Here is a 17,458-nt window from a genome sequence, read left to right as displayed (position 1 = left end):
CGCCTTATTGGCCAGCATGGTCTTGAACTCCTGATCTCAAGTGATCCACTCACCTTGGCCTCCCAAAGTGCTGGGATTACAGGTGTGAGCCACCGTACCTGGCCCACAATTTTACATTTTATTTCCGTCATTGAATTCTTCAGCTCTAGGATGTCTGTTTGGTTCTTTTTATATCTATTTATTTGTTGAATTTCTCATTTAAATCATGAATTGTTTTCCTGATTTAATTGTCTATCTGTATTCTCTTATATCTCACTCAGTTTCCTCAAGATCATTATTTTTAATTTTTTTCTGACATTTCATGTATTTCCTTATGATCGGAGTCTGTTACTGGAGAATTATTGTTTTTATTGAAGGTGGCGTTTCCTTGCTTTTTCCTGATTCATGTGTCCCTACATTGATGTCTATGCATCTGATGGAAAAGTCACCTCATTCAGTCGTATGTAGTAGACTTCCCAGGGAAATATTTGTATGAATATTGTATGACATCTTGGGATATCAGATTGGTGGGGCACATTGGCCCGGTTCTAGGTGGATCCAGTAGTTTAGTCTTCATGTAGTTTTTTCAGCTATAATCTATATTAGTGGCATTTGCAAGTTTCTCAGTAGCCTAGGCTGAGAGAGTCTGTAGAGATGGTGGTATGACTTTGTCAGGGATGGTCTCACTGAGCTGTTTCTTAAATGGGTGGCATGCAGTGGCTTGTCTGGCCTGGGAATATTCCTGCCCAGAGCAACTTGTGGGGCTGTTTCTTAGGCCTCAGATGTGGGCACACAGCTGTTCAGCTGGCCTGGAATCCTGTCTGCCAGGGGCAGCCTGTAGGGATGTTTCTTGGGCCTGAGATGTGGGGGCACAGCTGCTTTGCTGGCCTGGTGATGTGTCTGCTGGGGGCTGCCCACAGGGCCATTTCACAGGTCTGGGATGCAGGTGCAAAGCTGTTCAGGGGCATGGCCACTGGAGGTAGCCTGAGGAGCTGTTTCTCAGGTCCTGGACATGGGCTCTTGGCTGCTTGCCCAGCCTGGGGACATGCCTGTCAGGGGCAGCCTGCGAGATGGTTTCTCTGGCCCTTATTGGGGGTACAGGGCCATTGGGCAAGCCAGGGGTGCTACGGGGCTGTTTCTCAGGTCCTGAGCATTGGTGCATAGCCACCCTGTTGGCCCAGGGATATATCAGCTGCTCTGAGGCTCAAGAGTCTCTTCGGCTTAGGGGGCATGCAGCAGTTTGGCCGGCTTAAGGACAGGTTCACCCTGGGTGAGAGTGGCAGTTTCAGTTCCTCCAGCTGGAAGTGTGGTGGCTGGGGTTGGTTTCCCTGCTGTGCAGGACCATAGTCACAGCCAGTACTAGACCCAGGCTCTGTGCAACTGGGGTGTAGTGTTCAGTCACCTATGTGGGTTTGGAGGTGTAATGAAGATGGCGCTCCAGTGCTGGAGAGGTGCAGTGGCCACTGTCCCCCAGAGGAGGGTGCACTCCAAGATGGCACTGTGCTGTAGCAGCTTGGCTCACAGAGGTGGATCCGGGGGCAGTGGGGAGCATACCTTGTGTTTCTAATCCAGGGCAATGCAGCTATGTGAATTCCCAGCAGCTCTTAACACTGTACTCAAGGCCTGTGAGGACTATGGGGTTCTCCTGTAGAAAGGATTGTTGATATTTGTGGTGGCCATGGGGGTTGGTGGGGATATTCTGCTAACCTTTTCCCCACAATGGGAAGTCCCTCCTGTGTCCAGGCTGATCTGATCCAGACAGAGGAGACAGGGCAGCAGAGGCTGTTTGCCTTCACACTGCTCTCCTGGACTTCCAGTCACCACAGGTGCGTCTCCATTCCCCTGCTGCATGCCAGTGCTGTTTCTTTGACATTCCAGTCAAATCTTAGTTGTTTATTCAGTGCATTGGTCCTTTCTTGTGGGAGTGATAAGTGCCAGGCATCTCTAGTCAGCTATCTTGCTGGCATCACGGCTTGAAAAACCTGTATGAGTAGTGGGAGATAATACTAAGACAGCTGTAGATAAAAAATCCAGGGAAAATGCTGACAGTTGTTAAACATTTAGCTAATTAATTAGGAGGAGGTTGTTTTCATTGATATTTATTAAAGTTTAAAAGTGAAGTCGTTGTAGGTGTGCAAAGGAAATAATTCAAATGCAATAGACAGTTGCTAGGGAGGTGGTGATAAGTGTAATTAAAAGCGCTCAGGTTATGATGTGTTAGCAATTTTGATATTTAAATCCTTGGAGTAGAAGCCTGTAAGAAAAGGCATACATGTAAATGTGAGGATTACAGTAATAAGCAAAAAAGTGGTGAAGAGTGTAGCTCTAAAGAGGCCTCCTATTTTTTTTAATATCCTGGGCATCATTAAGGTTTTGAATGATGGATCTGGAGCATATAAACAGCATAGCATGTGTACAGATACGGAGAAATGCTAGATGTGGTTGATTAATACCAATAGTGACCTAGTTGGCTTGATGTGGAAAATGCGACCTTTTAGATGTCATTTTGTGTTAGGGCACAAATTGCTGAGAATGAAGTGTTAACAGTACCTAAGCATATTGTTAGTGTTTTAATTGTTTTGTTGTTTTCTATGAGTAGGTGAAAAGCAGATTAATAGGAAAATCCTGCTACAACTTCTGTGCTGGAATGGAGTAGGTCTGAGACAGGTGTTGGGCCTTCTATTGTTGATGGTAATCATAAATGAAGGACAAATTGGACAGATTTGCCAGTTGCTTCCAGAAGGAGCCCAATTAATGGAAAGATATAGGATTGGGGCTGAGCATGAAAATTTGATGAAATTCCCATGTGTCTTAGAATAGTAAAAATCGTGCTATTGATAATAGAAATCTGATATCTCCAATGCAATTATGTAAAATAGCTTGGAGGGCTGCTATACTTGCATCCCCTCTGCTGTATCATCATTTGATTAGCAAAAATGATATAATTCTCGTCCCTTCTCATCCAGTAGAGTTGCCAGTTGCCAGAGGTTGTTGGCAGTAACTGAAATTTGTATAGGGATGAGAAATATAAATAAATATTTTAAAAATCAATATTTGAATTTAAATCTATATATCATATTGATAATGCTATGATTGATCATGTAACAGAAAGTGCCACTGGTACAAATATTATTGAGAAATAATGTAACTTGAAGCTGAGTGTTAGTTTTAAGGTTTGAATAGTTACTCGGATTATTTCTTGGCCTGAGTAAATGTATATTAGAGCTGGAATGAGACTGGTTATAAAAGCATATGATGTAGAAGTTTTTACATAGTGAGGGTATGAAATATCTTTATATGTGTTGGTAATAGTTATGATAATTTCTAAAATTAAGATAAGTGAAATGGTGATAAAGGAAGAGAATAAATTTATTACTTTTTGTTTGCTTGCTTTTATTTATTTTTATTCTTTATTTATATATATTTTTTAGACAGTCTCACTCTGTCACCCAGGCTGGAGTGCAGTGGTGCGAACTTGGCTCACTGTAACTTCTGCCTCCCAGGTTCAGGCAATTCTCCTGCCTCAGCCTCTAGAGTAGCTGGGATTACAGGTGTGCACCACCACACCCTGCAAATTTTTGTATTTTTGGTAGAGACAGGGTTTCACCATTTTGGCCAGGCTGCTCTCAAACTCCTAACCTCAGGTGATCTGCCTGCCTTGGGCTCTCAAAGTGCTGGGATTACAGATGTGAGCCAAACACTTATTACTTTTTTGGAGTTGCATCTTTTTTTTTTCTTTTTGAGGTGAAGTCTTGCTCTGTTGCCGAGGCTGGAGTCAATGGCGCAATCTCGGCTCACTGCAAGCTCCGCCTCCCTGGTTCACGCCATTCTCCTGCCTCAGCCTCCTGAGTAGCTGGGACTACAGGTACCCGCCACCACCCCCGGCTAATTTATTGTGTTCTCAGTAGAGACAGGGTTTCACCGTGTTAGCCAGGATGGTCTCGATCTCCTGACCTTGTGATCCGCCCGCTTCGGCCTCACAAAGTGCTGGGATTACAGGCGTAAGCCACTGCGCCCGGCCTGGAGTTGCATCATTTTTTTGGTCCCTAAAATCAATGGATTACTTGTATCCTTTAAAAGTTGATAAAGCCATATTGTTATATTAATATATGGGGGCATTATTAGCAGTTATTGCATACTTTCTCAGTAAATAGTTTTAAGCTTCTATTATTTTATTTATAATCTAAATTTTTTTAAAAACAGTATGTAGGCCCTAGAATAATTTTGTTATTAAGTGATAGGGGTAGCAGAGGTAGATGTATAAAGCATTTTCTAATGTGAGTGATGGCTAATTTATTAATGTGATATGTAAATTTTCCTTGTTGCGTTGTAATTAATATGCAGAGGGAATATTAGGCTGTAATTAATATATTAAGTCCTATTGATAATAATGGTAAAATTAAATCATGAAAATGATGCTATAACTACAAATAGTTCTCCGATTAGGTTGATGGTTGGTGGTAGGGCTAGATTGGTTAGGCTAGCTAATACTCATCATGTTGTTATTAAAGGGAGTAATGTCTGTAGTCCTTGAATGAAGAGCATATTTCAGCTATAAATTCATTCATAATTTGAGTTTGTGATGAAGAATAGTATGGATGAGGTGAGGCCAAGGGCAATTATTAGGGTTATGGCTCCTATAAAAATTCGTGGCGTTTGGATGAAAATGGCTATAAATATTAGTGCTATATGATTTATGGATGAATATGTGATAAGTGATTGTTTTTATTGAGACAGAGTCTCACTGTGTCTCCCAGGCTGGAATGAAGTGGCACAATCTTGGCTTCCTGCAACCTCTGCCTCCTGGCTTCAAGCTCTTCTTGTGCCTCAGCCTTCTGAGTAGTTGGGATTACAGGCATGCGCTACCATGCCTGGCTAATTTTTGTATTTTTAGTAGAGACGGGTTTGCCCATTTAGTTTGCCATGTTGGCCAGGCTGGTCTTGAACTCCTGGCCTCAAGTGATCCATCCACTTCGGCTTCCCAAAGTGCTGGGATTACAGGCGTGAGCCACCATGCCTGACTGTGATAAGTGATTTTAAGTCTATTTGGTGTAAACAAATAGAGCATGTTATAATTATTCCTCACAGGGATACTATATGAAATGGACAAGCTATATATTCTGTTAGTGGGTTTGGAATTATAGTAATTCGTATTATATTATAGCCTGCTAATTTTATGGCTGCAAGAACTGTGGATTCAGCAATTGGAGTTTCTGTGTGTACTTTGTTAGTCAGAGATAGAAACTATAAAGGGATATTTTTACCATAAATGCTATAATGCATGCTAATCATAAAAGACTAATATGTCAAGAGCTGAGTTTGAACACAGTAACAGGTTATTAAAAAGTGTAATGAGCATGTGGAGTTTTGGATATAAATTAATGCTACGAGTTGAGGTAAAAAACCAATTAGTGTATAGAACAGGAAATAGAGCTCTGGATTTAATCATTCTATTTGGTTTCCTTATCAGAGAATAATAATTAGAGTAGGAATTAGTGTTGCTTCAAAGAGAATGTAAAATGGAGTTAGTTCTGTGGCAGTAAATGTTATGATTAAGAATAAATGTAGAAAGGTTAATATTGAAATATATAGCTTTTTCACATATATGATTCTTTGGAGAGATGATGTTGACTTGCTATAATTATTAGGGGAAGTAATCAATTTGTTAGTATAATGAAATGGAGGCTGATAGTGAGTTGGAGAAAAAAACTAATGAAAAGTTTAGGTTATTTTTACTAAATTGGCTTAAGAGGAATAATTTGATGAAACTAATTAGTAAGCAGTGCATAGTTGTGTGAATTCAAATTTTAGAATTTTTAGAATATTGTGTCACTGGCATAAGTATAATTGTGGGTACAATAATTGCTAGCATTGGAGAAGATTTGAGTTTTATATGTAATCTGAGCCATATGTACTAGATACCATTGTTAGTAATGCCCCGCCTATGGCAGCCTCATAGGCTGCAAATACTAGTAAAATGATAGGTATTATGGTGGATAAGATAAAGCATATATTTAAAATTACAGGGCTTCCTAGAATAAATAGTGATAGTGTTATACGTTTTAAACATAGTAATGGAGATATTAGGTGTGATCCCATTATACTAGTAGTCCTATTAGGGATGTGATGTAAACTAGAATGATACTGATATAAATTGAAAGCATATTGGTAATTATAAAATATCATAACTTAATGAGTCAGAATTATTTGTTGTAATTTAAACTTATTGCCATACTTAAGTCACTCATTCTAGTCCATCTTGGATTCATTCGTAAGCTTAGGCCTAAGTCTAGAATGGAGTTTAAAATTAGAGCTATAGTAAGAATAACTTTTGGGTTACTTGAGATGCTCATGGTAGTAGTAATAGGAGGGAAATTTCTAGGTTGAATAATAGAAATGTAATAGTTAATACAAAAAATTTTCTGGAAATGGCAGGCAGGCAGTGCCTATTAGATCAAATCCATATTTGTATGAGCTTGATTTTTCTATATAGATATTTAGTTGTGGGAAGCAGAATGTGATGATTACAAGTAGTTGTGCTAATGATGTATTAGTTGCTAAAGTTAATGTAAGGTTAATTATTATTTTCCAGTTTAGACTGAAGCTAACTGATTGGAAGTCAGTTGTACAGTTAATACTAAAAGAATAGGAACTTCATCAATAGACAGAAATGTACAGAAATAGTCATTACATCTGTAAAATATCATTATTAGTTAGGTAACTTGGTTACCTAAAAACTTTGGTTTTGAAAACCAAAATGGTGGTTAAATGCTAAGTTGACATAAGAAGCAGAGGATAAGGAAGTTGGAGCTAATAATTACATGTAGTCATTGGAAGCCTATTACTATGAAGAATATTGAGTCATTTACATCATCACAGATGGTAAAGGATGTTTTGAAGTGTTCTAAGATTTGTAATAATATAAAAGAAATGCCTAATGAAATTGTGATGAAGAGAGCTTGAAGTGTATGTTTACGGATTTCTTCTATTAAGCTATGGTGCACTCAGGTGATTGATACTCCTGAGGCTAACAGGACTGATGTATTGAGTAGTTAAACTTCTAGGAGATTAAGTGGGTGAATACCTGTTGGTGGTCAGCAACCTCCCACTTCCGGGGTTGGGCTAGGCTTGAGTGGTAGAAGGCTCAGAAGAAAACTTGTGATATGATAAATTATTCTGTATTAGAGGGATTTTTGAATGATTAATGTGTGGAGGCCTTGCAATGTGCTTTCTCAGCTATCTCATCATTACTGGTAGACAGTTAATGTATTAGTTAATAGACCTACGCATAATAAAATAATCAAGTTAAAGTGAAATAATATTACTAAGATGTCATGAATAGAGTTAATAATGTTTCTGTAGGTGGTCAGGAGCTAGGATTAACTATATGGTCAGTGTAGGACTATTGGGTCCTATAGTAAAGACTAACCAGGAGTGTGGAGTCATAAGCTTGAATTGGGGCTACAGCAAGTTCAAGAAGAGTGAGTAAAATTACATTTATTAAGATGATAAATGTAATTGGGGCTGTTGCAAAGATAATGTTAATAGAGTTAAATCTTGAACAATGGAAGGTTAGGGTTGCCACCCCCTACCCATGCAGTGGAAAATCCATATATAACTTTTGACTCCCTTAAAACTGAACTACTAATAGCCTACTGTTGACTGAAAGCCCCACCAATAACATAAACAGTCAGCAAATATTTCATGTTTTACAAAATGTGCAAAGTTTTTGCATCTGCTGGTGTGGTTTCAGCAATGGCTTCATGAATTTTTCTTTCTTCTTTTCTTTAACAATAGTCCTTATGCTGGATTCATTTATCTTGAAATGGTGGGCAACCTCAATCTATGATACATATCAAGCAACTCAACTTATTCTTGTAATGTCATAATTTTTCTCTGTTTCTTAGGAGCACTTCTAGCATCACTAGTGGCACTTGGTACAGGTCCCATGGTGTTATTCAAGGTTTACACTACGAAGCTCAATGAAAAATATACAAGGGCTGGGCGCAGTGGCTCACACCTGTAATCCCAGCACTTTGGGAGGAGAGGATTCCCTGAGTTCCGGAGTTTGAGACCAGCCTGCGCAACATGGTAAAACTTCATGTCACAAGAAATACAAAACTTAGCCAGGCGTGGCATGCACCTGTAGTTACTCAAGGCTGAGGTGGGAGAATTACTTGGGCCTGGGGGGTGGAGCTGAGACCACACTGGGCCGAGATCGCACCACTGCATTCCAGCCTGGGCATAGACTGTGTCTCAAAAAAGAGAAAAAAAAAAAAAAAAAGAAAGAAAGAAAGGAGAAAGAAAAATACGCAAGAATCACGAGAGATCACTTTTTTTTTTTTAGACGGAGTTTCACTCTTGTTGCCCAGGCTGGAGTGCAATGGTGCGATCTCAGCTCACTGCAACCTCTGGCTCCCGGGTTAAAGTGATTCTCCTGCCTCAGCCTCCCGAGTAGCTGGGATTACAGGCATGCGCCACCATGCCCGGCTAATATTTTTTTGTATTTTTAGTAGAGACGGGGTTTCTCCATGTTGGTGAGGCTGGTCGAGAGATCACTTTTTACAGTGATATGCATTTATTTACTGGAGAGACATCTCACGCAGAGTTGATTAGTGTCACATGGCATTAAAAGTGAATACTCACAATGCCTGAGCTCTCTGCTATAGCAAGAATAGGTGACTACAAAATTATTACAGTAGTACAGTATGAACTACAGTTAATTTATGCAGTTATGATTTAATACAGCATCTTTACATTTGTTTACATTTCTCTCAATTGCAAATGGCACCATGTATAATCTCTATGTGCATGAGTTTTAAATTTTATAATATATCTGTGTATATTTTATGGTAGTAAATGATAAAATAGACTAGTACTTTATAATAGACTAGTACTTTAAAATACTTTAAAATAGTAGTACTTTAAAATAGACTAGTACTTTATAATAAATGTCTATGTGCATACATTTTAAATTTTATAATAAATCTGTGTATATTTTATGGTAATAAATGATAAAATAGACTAGTACATATATTTTATGCATTCATGACATACTAACTTAAACATTTTTTAAAAAATATTTCTAGGCTATGCAGCTCATCTGTGAGTTTTTTCAAATTGTCACAAATCTCAAACAATTTTCCAATATATTTATTGAAAGAAATCCACATATAGGTGGACCTGCACAGTTCAAACTCATGTTGTCCAAGAATCAACTGTGCTAATGTGGCTCCACCAATTAAATGCACAAATAGATAGCTGTAATACTGGCTATTAGTAGCAGAGCTGCGGCTACTATGGGTTGAGTAAAAAGTCTCAATAATTACTAGTAGAGGGATAAGTGGAATGGGTTTTCCTTATGGTAGGAAGTGGGCCAGTGTTGCTTTTGTTTTGTGGTGGAAACCAGTAGTTACTGTTCCTGCTTATAGTGGGATAACCATACCTAGATATATTGATAACTGGGTGATTGGTGTAGATGAATGAGTTAATGATCTGAATAAATTTGTTGAGCCAATGAAAATAGGATAAAGGAGATTAATATTAGAAATCAAGTTTGTCATTTGATATTATGGAATGTTATCACTTGCTTTAATACAAGTTACTCTAATCATTGTATAGAGATTAATCGGTTACTAATTAGGCAATTGGGAGCAGGGAATAGAATGTTTGGGAGTGAAATGATGAGGATACTAGGTAGTCCTATTATTGTGGGAGTAATGAAAGAGATGAATAAATTTTCATTCACTTTTTTTCTTAGGGGTTTCATGTTTTGGTGCTTCAATAGTTTTTGGTGACAGGTTTAAAGAGTAGGTATATTTTGAAATTTTTAATTGAAATAGGTTAAATAGGGCTAGAATTATTGAAAAAAGTGATAAATTATGTTGATGTAGCTAATTGTGGCATATCGTTGTGGAAAGATCAGTGCTTTCATTCTTTAATTTAAAAGGTTAATGCCACTTAGCTTCACGATGACATAGGTGCCGATCAGTTTTTGCAGCACTAATTCAAGTACAATAGGCATAAAGCTGTGATTTGATCCACAAATTTCTGAGCATTGTCTATAGTATAGGCCTGGTCATGTGGATGTTAGAGTTGCTTGATTTAAACATCCTGGAATTTAATCTGTTTTTAGGCCTAATGATGGAACAGCTTATGGATGTAATACATCTTTTAATGAGATTAATATAAAAATTGATATTTCCATAAGTAGGACTACTCGAATTATCAACTTCTAGTGGTCGTAAGTCTCCTGGTTTAAGGTCTGTTGGAGGGATTATATAAGAATCAAACTTCAGGTCTTTGTAGTCTGTATATTTATACCTAAATATCATTGGTAACCTATGGTTTTTACAGTTGGGGAAGAGATACTCGTTTTACTTATCATGTATAGGATTCATAAAGACAGTAAAGTAATTAGGATTAAAATAATAGCAAGTAAGATAATTCATACTGTTTCTACTTCTTAAGCATCTATTTTATGTGGGTTAGTTTAGTTGCTAGTATTAACGAAATAACATAAAGGACTGAAGAGCTAATTAAGAAAATGATTATTATAGTGTGATTGTGTAAGTGCAGTTCTTCTATAATAGATGATGTGGCATCTTGAAAGCCTGACTGGAATAGGTATGCCACAAAGATGTAAAGAATTTTCACCTATAAATTAACTTTGACAAAGTTATGTAACATTTTTACTAGTATCTTGCTTGTTGAAAAAGTCATAATGGTTATGAAGCTAGCCTGAAACCACTTATAGGGGGTTTGACTCCTTGCTTTCTTATTTTTAGCTTCTATGTACATGGGCTTTTTGATTGTATAATATGGTTATGGGCGGCCATGAAATCATTCGAGATTTTTAGATGAGAGTTCCACTACTGACACTTCCCATTTTGAAGTGAAGCCTTCTCAGATTATGAAAATTATTAATATTACTGTTATTAATTAAATAAATGAGCCTATTGATGAAATGGTGTTTCATGTTGTATATACATTAGGGCAGTGACCTGTAGTGGACCAGAAGTGTAAGGTCTTACACTTTAGTTTCTGAAAAAAATACTTAAAATATTATTTTGAACTCATAGATTTAAACATTTGATAGGCTGCAATCCATTGCAGGTTTTAATCTTTGTTAAAGTGTGTTGGTCTATTTTATGTGACATTAATTTGCCTGAATTTTTTTCAGGAGAATTGGCTTAGAAAACTCTTCTAGCTTCACAGATTCACACTTCTGATGTTTTCATTTGGGGTGTGTGTGTGTGTGTGTGTGTAGTATAATAGAATGCTTTTTAAGATTTCCTGGGGTCCTGTCCTGGAAGAGATACTTGGCTGGTCAGTTTTGAGCGTTCATAATTGTTAGACTGCTCCAGGCCCTTTAGATCTTACCATGAATCCTGAAATGAGAAAAGCCCTTCCAGTTTCAACTGCTATTCTCAAATTGTCTCTGCACACTACTGGATTTTTGTACTAAAACTATATTTTATTTATAATGTTCACATCTATATTCATGAATGAGATTAAACTGTAATTTTTCTTTTTCGTAATGTCTTTGTCAGGTTTTATTGTCAAGGCCATTATGTCCTCATGAAATGAACTGGGAAACATTCCCTGTCTTCCATTTAATCCTTGTTAATTACATCTTTACGGTATTCAAGCTTTTTGAAGTTTCTTGGATTAGAAGATATATCCTTTTTTTCACTTGTTTTATTGTGGAAGATATTGTATATGTATTGAATAATTTATATATAATTTATATATAATATATAATATATATTATATATATAATATATAATATTAATTAATATATATTATATTAATATATATAATATATATGAATAATTTATATATTATATACGAATAATTTATATATATTTATATATAATATATAGTATATATTATATATAATTATATATTATATATTATATATATTTATATATACTATATATAGTATATAGTATATATTATATATACTATATAGTATATATAATACTATATATACTATATATTATATATATAGTATATATATATAATATATAGTATATATATAATATACAGTATATATATAATATATAGTATATATACTATATAATATATAGTATATATAATATATAATATACAGTATTATATATAATATACAGTATTATATATATACTATATAAAATATATAATTATATAACATGTGAATTTGAAGGGAGACACAAACATTCAGTCCATAACACTATATATATATACACATAATATATATATCATATGTATACTATATATAATATATAGTATATATACTATATATAATATATATTGTATATATAATATATATATACTATATATATACTATATATACATATAGTATATATATATAATATATATAATATATATACTATATAGTATATATAATATATATAATATATATACTATATATAATATATATACATATAGTATATATAGTATTATATATATACTATATTATATATAGTATATATAATATATAGTATATATAGTATATATATAGTATTATATAATACTATAATTATATATAGTATCTATATATAATTATATAGTATATATAATATATAATATTATATATATACTATATATTATATATACTATATACATACTATATATAATATATATATACTATATACATACTATATATAATATATATATACTATATAATATAAATATTATAGTATATATAATATTATATAATATTATATATACTATATATATTATATATACTATATATAATATATAATATATTATATATATTATATATACTATATAATATATAGTACATTATATATACTATATATTATATATAGTATATATATGATATATATATTATGTGTATATATATATAGTGTTATGGACTGAATGTTTGTGTCTCCTTTCAAATTCACATGTTAAAATCCTAATCCCCAATGTGATGTTATTTGGAGGCATTGCCTTTGGAAGATAATTAGGGTTAGATTAGGTCATGAGGGCAGGACTGTTACAATGATGGGATTAATGCCCTCATAAAAAGAGAAAGAGACACAAGATTCATCTCTTTCCACTATGTGAGGATATAAGAAGGCCATCTGCAAACAAGGAAGACTACTCTCACCAGACACTGGATCTGCCAGCGCCTTGATCTTGGACTTCCTGGCCTGTAGAACTGTGAGAAATAAATGTCTATTGTTTGGGGGAGGGATGGTATTAGGAGAAAGACTTAATGTAAATGATGAGTTGATGGGTGCAGCAAACCAACGTGGCACATGTATACCTATGTATCAAACCTGCACATTGTGCACAAGTACCCTAGAACTTAAAGTATATTAAAAAAAAAGTCTATTATTTAAGTCACCCAGTCTATTGTATTCTGTTATAGCAGCTCAAACTAAGACGTATAGTTTAAATACTAAGAGTAATATATATTGAATAATTTCTATAACATGTATGTATAGCCTAAATAATGATAATAAGCCCATTGTGTACATATTTATGATTCAGGTTAAGAAATACACCACCAGTAATATCAGAAATACATTTTATGTACCCTTCTGAGGTTATATCCCGCTCCTTAACCGTCCCCAGGTAACTAGTACCTTGATTTTTATTGTAATCATTCCCTTTCCTTTGACTGTATCCCTAGACAATATATTGTTGGTTTGTCTCTTTTAGAACATTTTATAAATGGATCACATTGCAAGTATTCTTCTGTGAATCATACCATATATATTCTTCTATCACTTGCTTTTTTCATTCATAACTGATTTCTTTCTTTAGGCTGGAAAAGATGAAAAAAGAATATAGAAATCTGAATACATGGATAGATAAAGCTAACTATTTAGAAAGCATTCTAATGCCAAAATTGGAACATAAGGATTCTGAGGTAACTGACATAATACATTCTCCTATATATAGCTTTTAATACTTTTTATTAAGAATGGGATTATGATAATTAAAAGTGATGATCAAATTTTTTGTCCTTGATATATAAAATATTTTTCATGGTTCAGGTAATTACCTGTTTTGATAATGTGCTATTCAATGAATATTTATTGATAATTTATAAGGTTTAATAGTTATTGATAATTTATAAGGATATAATTCATATACCATACAAATGACCCATTTAAAGTATAGGACTCAGTGGCATTTAGTATATTCACTGAGTTGTGTATCCATCACCACAGTCAATTTTAGAACGTTTTTATCACCTGCAAAAGCAACCCCATACCCTTTAGCCAATACCTCCCAATTTTTCCATCCCCTCCACTAGCCCTAGGCAGCAATTAGTCAACTTTCTAACTGTATAGCTTTAGCCTATTCTAGACATTTCATATAAATGGAATTATACAATGTGTTGTTCTTTGTGATTTGCCTCTGTCACTTGCTATGTTTTTAAGTTTCACCCCTGTTGTAGCATGTACCAGTACTTCCTTCTTTTCTCTCTCCAGATAACATTCTATTATTTGGATATACCACATTTTGTTTATGCATTCCTCAGCTGATGGGCATTTAGGTTGTTTCTATTTAAAAGCTATTGTGAATAATGCTGCTGTGAACATTTATGTGCAAGTGTATGTGTGAACAAATGTTTGCAATTCTCTGGGGTATATATAAAGGAGTGGAAGCTGGATTGTGTAATAATTTCCTGTTTCGATTTATGAGGAGCTTCCAAACTGTTTCCACAGCAGCTGCATCATCGTACATTCCAACGAGCAGTGTATGAAGGATCAAAATCTTCATCTACCCTTTTTAACTTCTAAAAATTATTATTATACCCATCCTAGTGGGTTTGAAGTGGTATCTCATTGTAGGTTTGATTTGCATTTCTCTAATGACTAACGATGTGAACATCTTTTCATGTGTTTACTGGACATTTGTATATCTTCTTTGGATAAAATTTATTCAAATCCTTTGCCAATTTTAAAATTGAGTTGTTTTTTATTGTTAAGTTGAGAGTTCTTTGTATATTCTGGACATTAAACCCTTATCAGAAATATGAGTAAAGTTTAATATTTAGAAATATGCTCTAACCTGTACATGTTGACTTGGAAATAAAGGATTCATAGCTCTCTCAATGGATAGATAAAACATTACTATGATCACAGTCTAAAATAGTAGTTATAACATATTGATATTTTCATGTTTTTTAATGCCTCTGTGATAATTGGGCAGAGTTGTGCTGCTGTTGGATAAACTGATTAGTATTTACCAATAAGCTATTCATATTTTGGAGACACTTTGGAGGACTTTTTATTAAAGGGACTAAGAACTTAGGGTTCTTTTTAAAAGATCAGTATTTTATAAGTGCCCACTGATAACTTTACCTTATAATTCTCCTTGGAATTTTGTAAAGAGACACATCACTTTTAAGTCATAGGCCATAATGTATTCTAATAAAAAAAGTAATCTGTTTCTTGGGGGTATCTTCTCATACCCCCTGAAGTTACAATATTATGTAATTTATCTTATAATATTCATCTCCTACATTCATCACTCAAATACTCTATCCATTCTTGGATACCCTTTCTTTGGAACATCAACTCCTAGCCAGAGTATATGGCTCCTTAAAGTAGAGCTGTTTGAATTGCTTTTCTCATAAACCCATCTCCTTCTCGTCTTCTGTAAATTTGGGTGTGGAGGAAGGTGTATTGTATTAAAAGTAGTTATGAAGGCAGAGGAAAATGTTTTAGTTCTTTAAATATTTTCATATATATATATATATATATTTTTTTTTTTTTTGCTTCTAGGAAACTAATATGGATGAGGCATCTGAAAACCTGAAAAGTAATCAACCTGAAGAGGAGCTTGAAAATATTGTAGGAGTAGGTAAGAAACTACTTTGATTTTTTTATTATTAAGATAATTGAAATCAAAGTGATTATATCACAAAAAGACAATTAGTAATTTGCTTTAAGTAGCTTTCTGTTTTGTTAGGAAATAAATATGCATTTCACTATAGTTTTGGCATATGGTAGGTGTGGTAATTTTAAAGAAAAGTGTTAGACCCTATTAAGAGTTTTAAAAAGTTTTAAGGCCGGACGCAGTGGCTCACGCCTGTAATTCCAGCACTTTGGGAAGCTGAGGCGGGTGAATCATGAGGTCAGGAGTTTAAGAACAGCCTGGCCAAGATGGTGAAACCCTGTCTCTGCTAAAAATACAAAAAATTAGCCAGGCGTGGTGGCAGGTGCCTGTAATCCCAGCTACTCAGGAGGCTGAGGCAGGAGAATTGCTTGAACTCGGAGGGCGGAGGTTGCAGTGAGCCGAGATCTCGCCACGGCACTCCAGCCTGGGCGACAGAGTGAGACTCCATCTCAAAAAAAAAAAAAAAAAAAAGAAGTTTTAATGCTGCTTTATTTTTAAATTTTATTATTATTATTATTATTATTATTATTATTACCTGAGACAGCGTCTAGTTCTCTCACCCAGGCTGGAGTGCAGTTGCACAACCACAGCTCACTGCATCCTTGACCTCCCGGGTTCAATCAGTCTTCCCACCTTAGCCTCCCAAGTAGCTGGGACTACAGGCACACACCACCATGCCTGGCTAATTTTTGTATTTTTTTTTTTGTAGACACAGGATTTTGCCATGTTGCCCGTGCTGGTCTCAAACTCTTGAGCTCAAGCAATCCTCCTGCCTTGGCTTCCCAAAGTGCTGAGATTACAGGCATAAGCCACCACGCTTGGCCAATGCTCCTTTACCTTTTTAAGGATGAGAAAAAAGTTAAAATATTAACTATGACCTGTGAAAAGGCATTTTTATTAGACATTGTGAACTATAGAGCTATTGGTCTCTTTTATGTAGAGGAGTGTGTTTATGCAGAGGAATGTGTGTGTGTGTGTGTGTGTGTGTGAAAAAGAAAGTGTGGCAGAGGAAGAAGGAGAGGAAATTAGATTAGCATTACATTTGAGAATTTATCATAAAGTATCAGTAAGAGATTTAATAAATGGACTGTTCATGCAGTCTTTTAAAAATCTCTTAAATTCACTAAGAAAGCAAGTTAAACCCAGCCATCCCATTACTGGCTATGTACCCAAAGGATTATAAATCATGCTGCTCTAAAGACACATGCACACATATGTTTATTGCGGCACTAACCCAGATGTCCAACAATGATAGACTGGATTAAGAAAATGTGGCACATATACACCATGGAATACTATGCAGCCATAAGAAAGGATGAGTTCATGTCCTTTGTAAGGAAATGGGTGAAGCTGGAAACCATCATTCCGAGCAAACTATCGCAAGGACAAAAAACCAAACACTGCATGTTCTCACTCATAGGTGGTAATTGAACAATGAGAACACTTGGACACAGGAAGGGGAACATCACACACCAGGGCCTGTTGTGGGGTGGGGGCAGTGGGGAGGGATAGCATTAGGTGATATACCTAATGTAAATGATGAGTTAATGGGTGCAGCACACCAACATGGCACATGTATACATATGTAACAAACCTGCATATTATGCACATGTACCCTAGAACTTAAAGT

General features: G+C 35.1%; 1 protein-coding gene across 11 annotated transcripts in view; it reads left to right on the top strand.

Moving 5' to 3' along the window:
• C2CD6 (C2 calcium dependent domain containing 6) overlaps positions 1 to 17,458 on the top strand; it is a 180,905-nt gene that overhangs the window by 51,946 nt on the left and 111,501 nt on the right. For 10 of the 11 annotated variants that reach the window (XR_008501194.1, XR_008501193.1, XM_054479124.1 and 7 more), the window contains exons 10-11: positions 13,741 to 13,846; positions 15,714 to 15,792. Coding sequence is in view for 9 of the 11 variants with exons in the window: in XM_054479124.1 (XP_054335099.1) it covers positions 13,741 to 13,846; positions 15,714 to 15,792 (185 nt within the window). In the remaining 2 variants the exon portion in view is untranslated. The remainder of the gene's footprint in view (positions 1 to 13,740; positions 13,847 to 15,713; positions 15,793 to 17,458) is intronic. The other variant, XM_054479127.1, reaches the window with a different exon arrangement.

The sequence above is a fragment of the Pongo pygmaeus genome, chromosome 11, assembly GCF_028885625.2.
Source record: "Pongo pygmaeus isolate AG05252 chromosome 11, NHGRI_mPonPyg2-v2.0_pri, whole genome shotgun sequence".
Taxonomy (NCBI): domain Eukaryota; kingdom Metazoa; phylum Chordata; class Mammalia; order Primates; family Hominidae; genus Pongo; species Pongo pygmaeus.
This window is presented reverse-complemented; position numbering and strand designations above follow the sequence as displayed.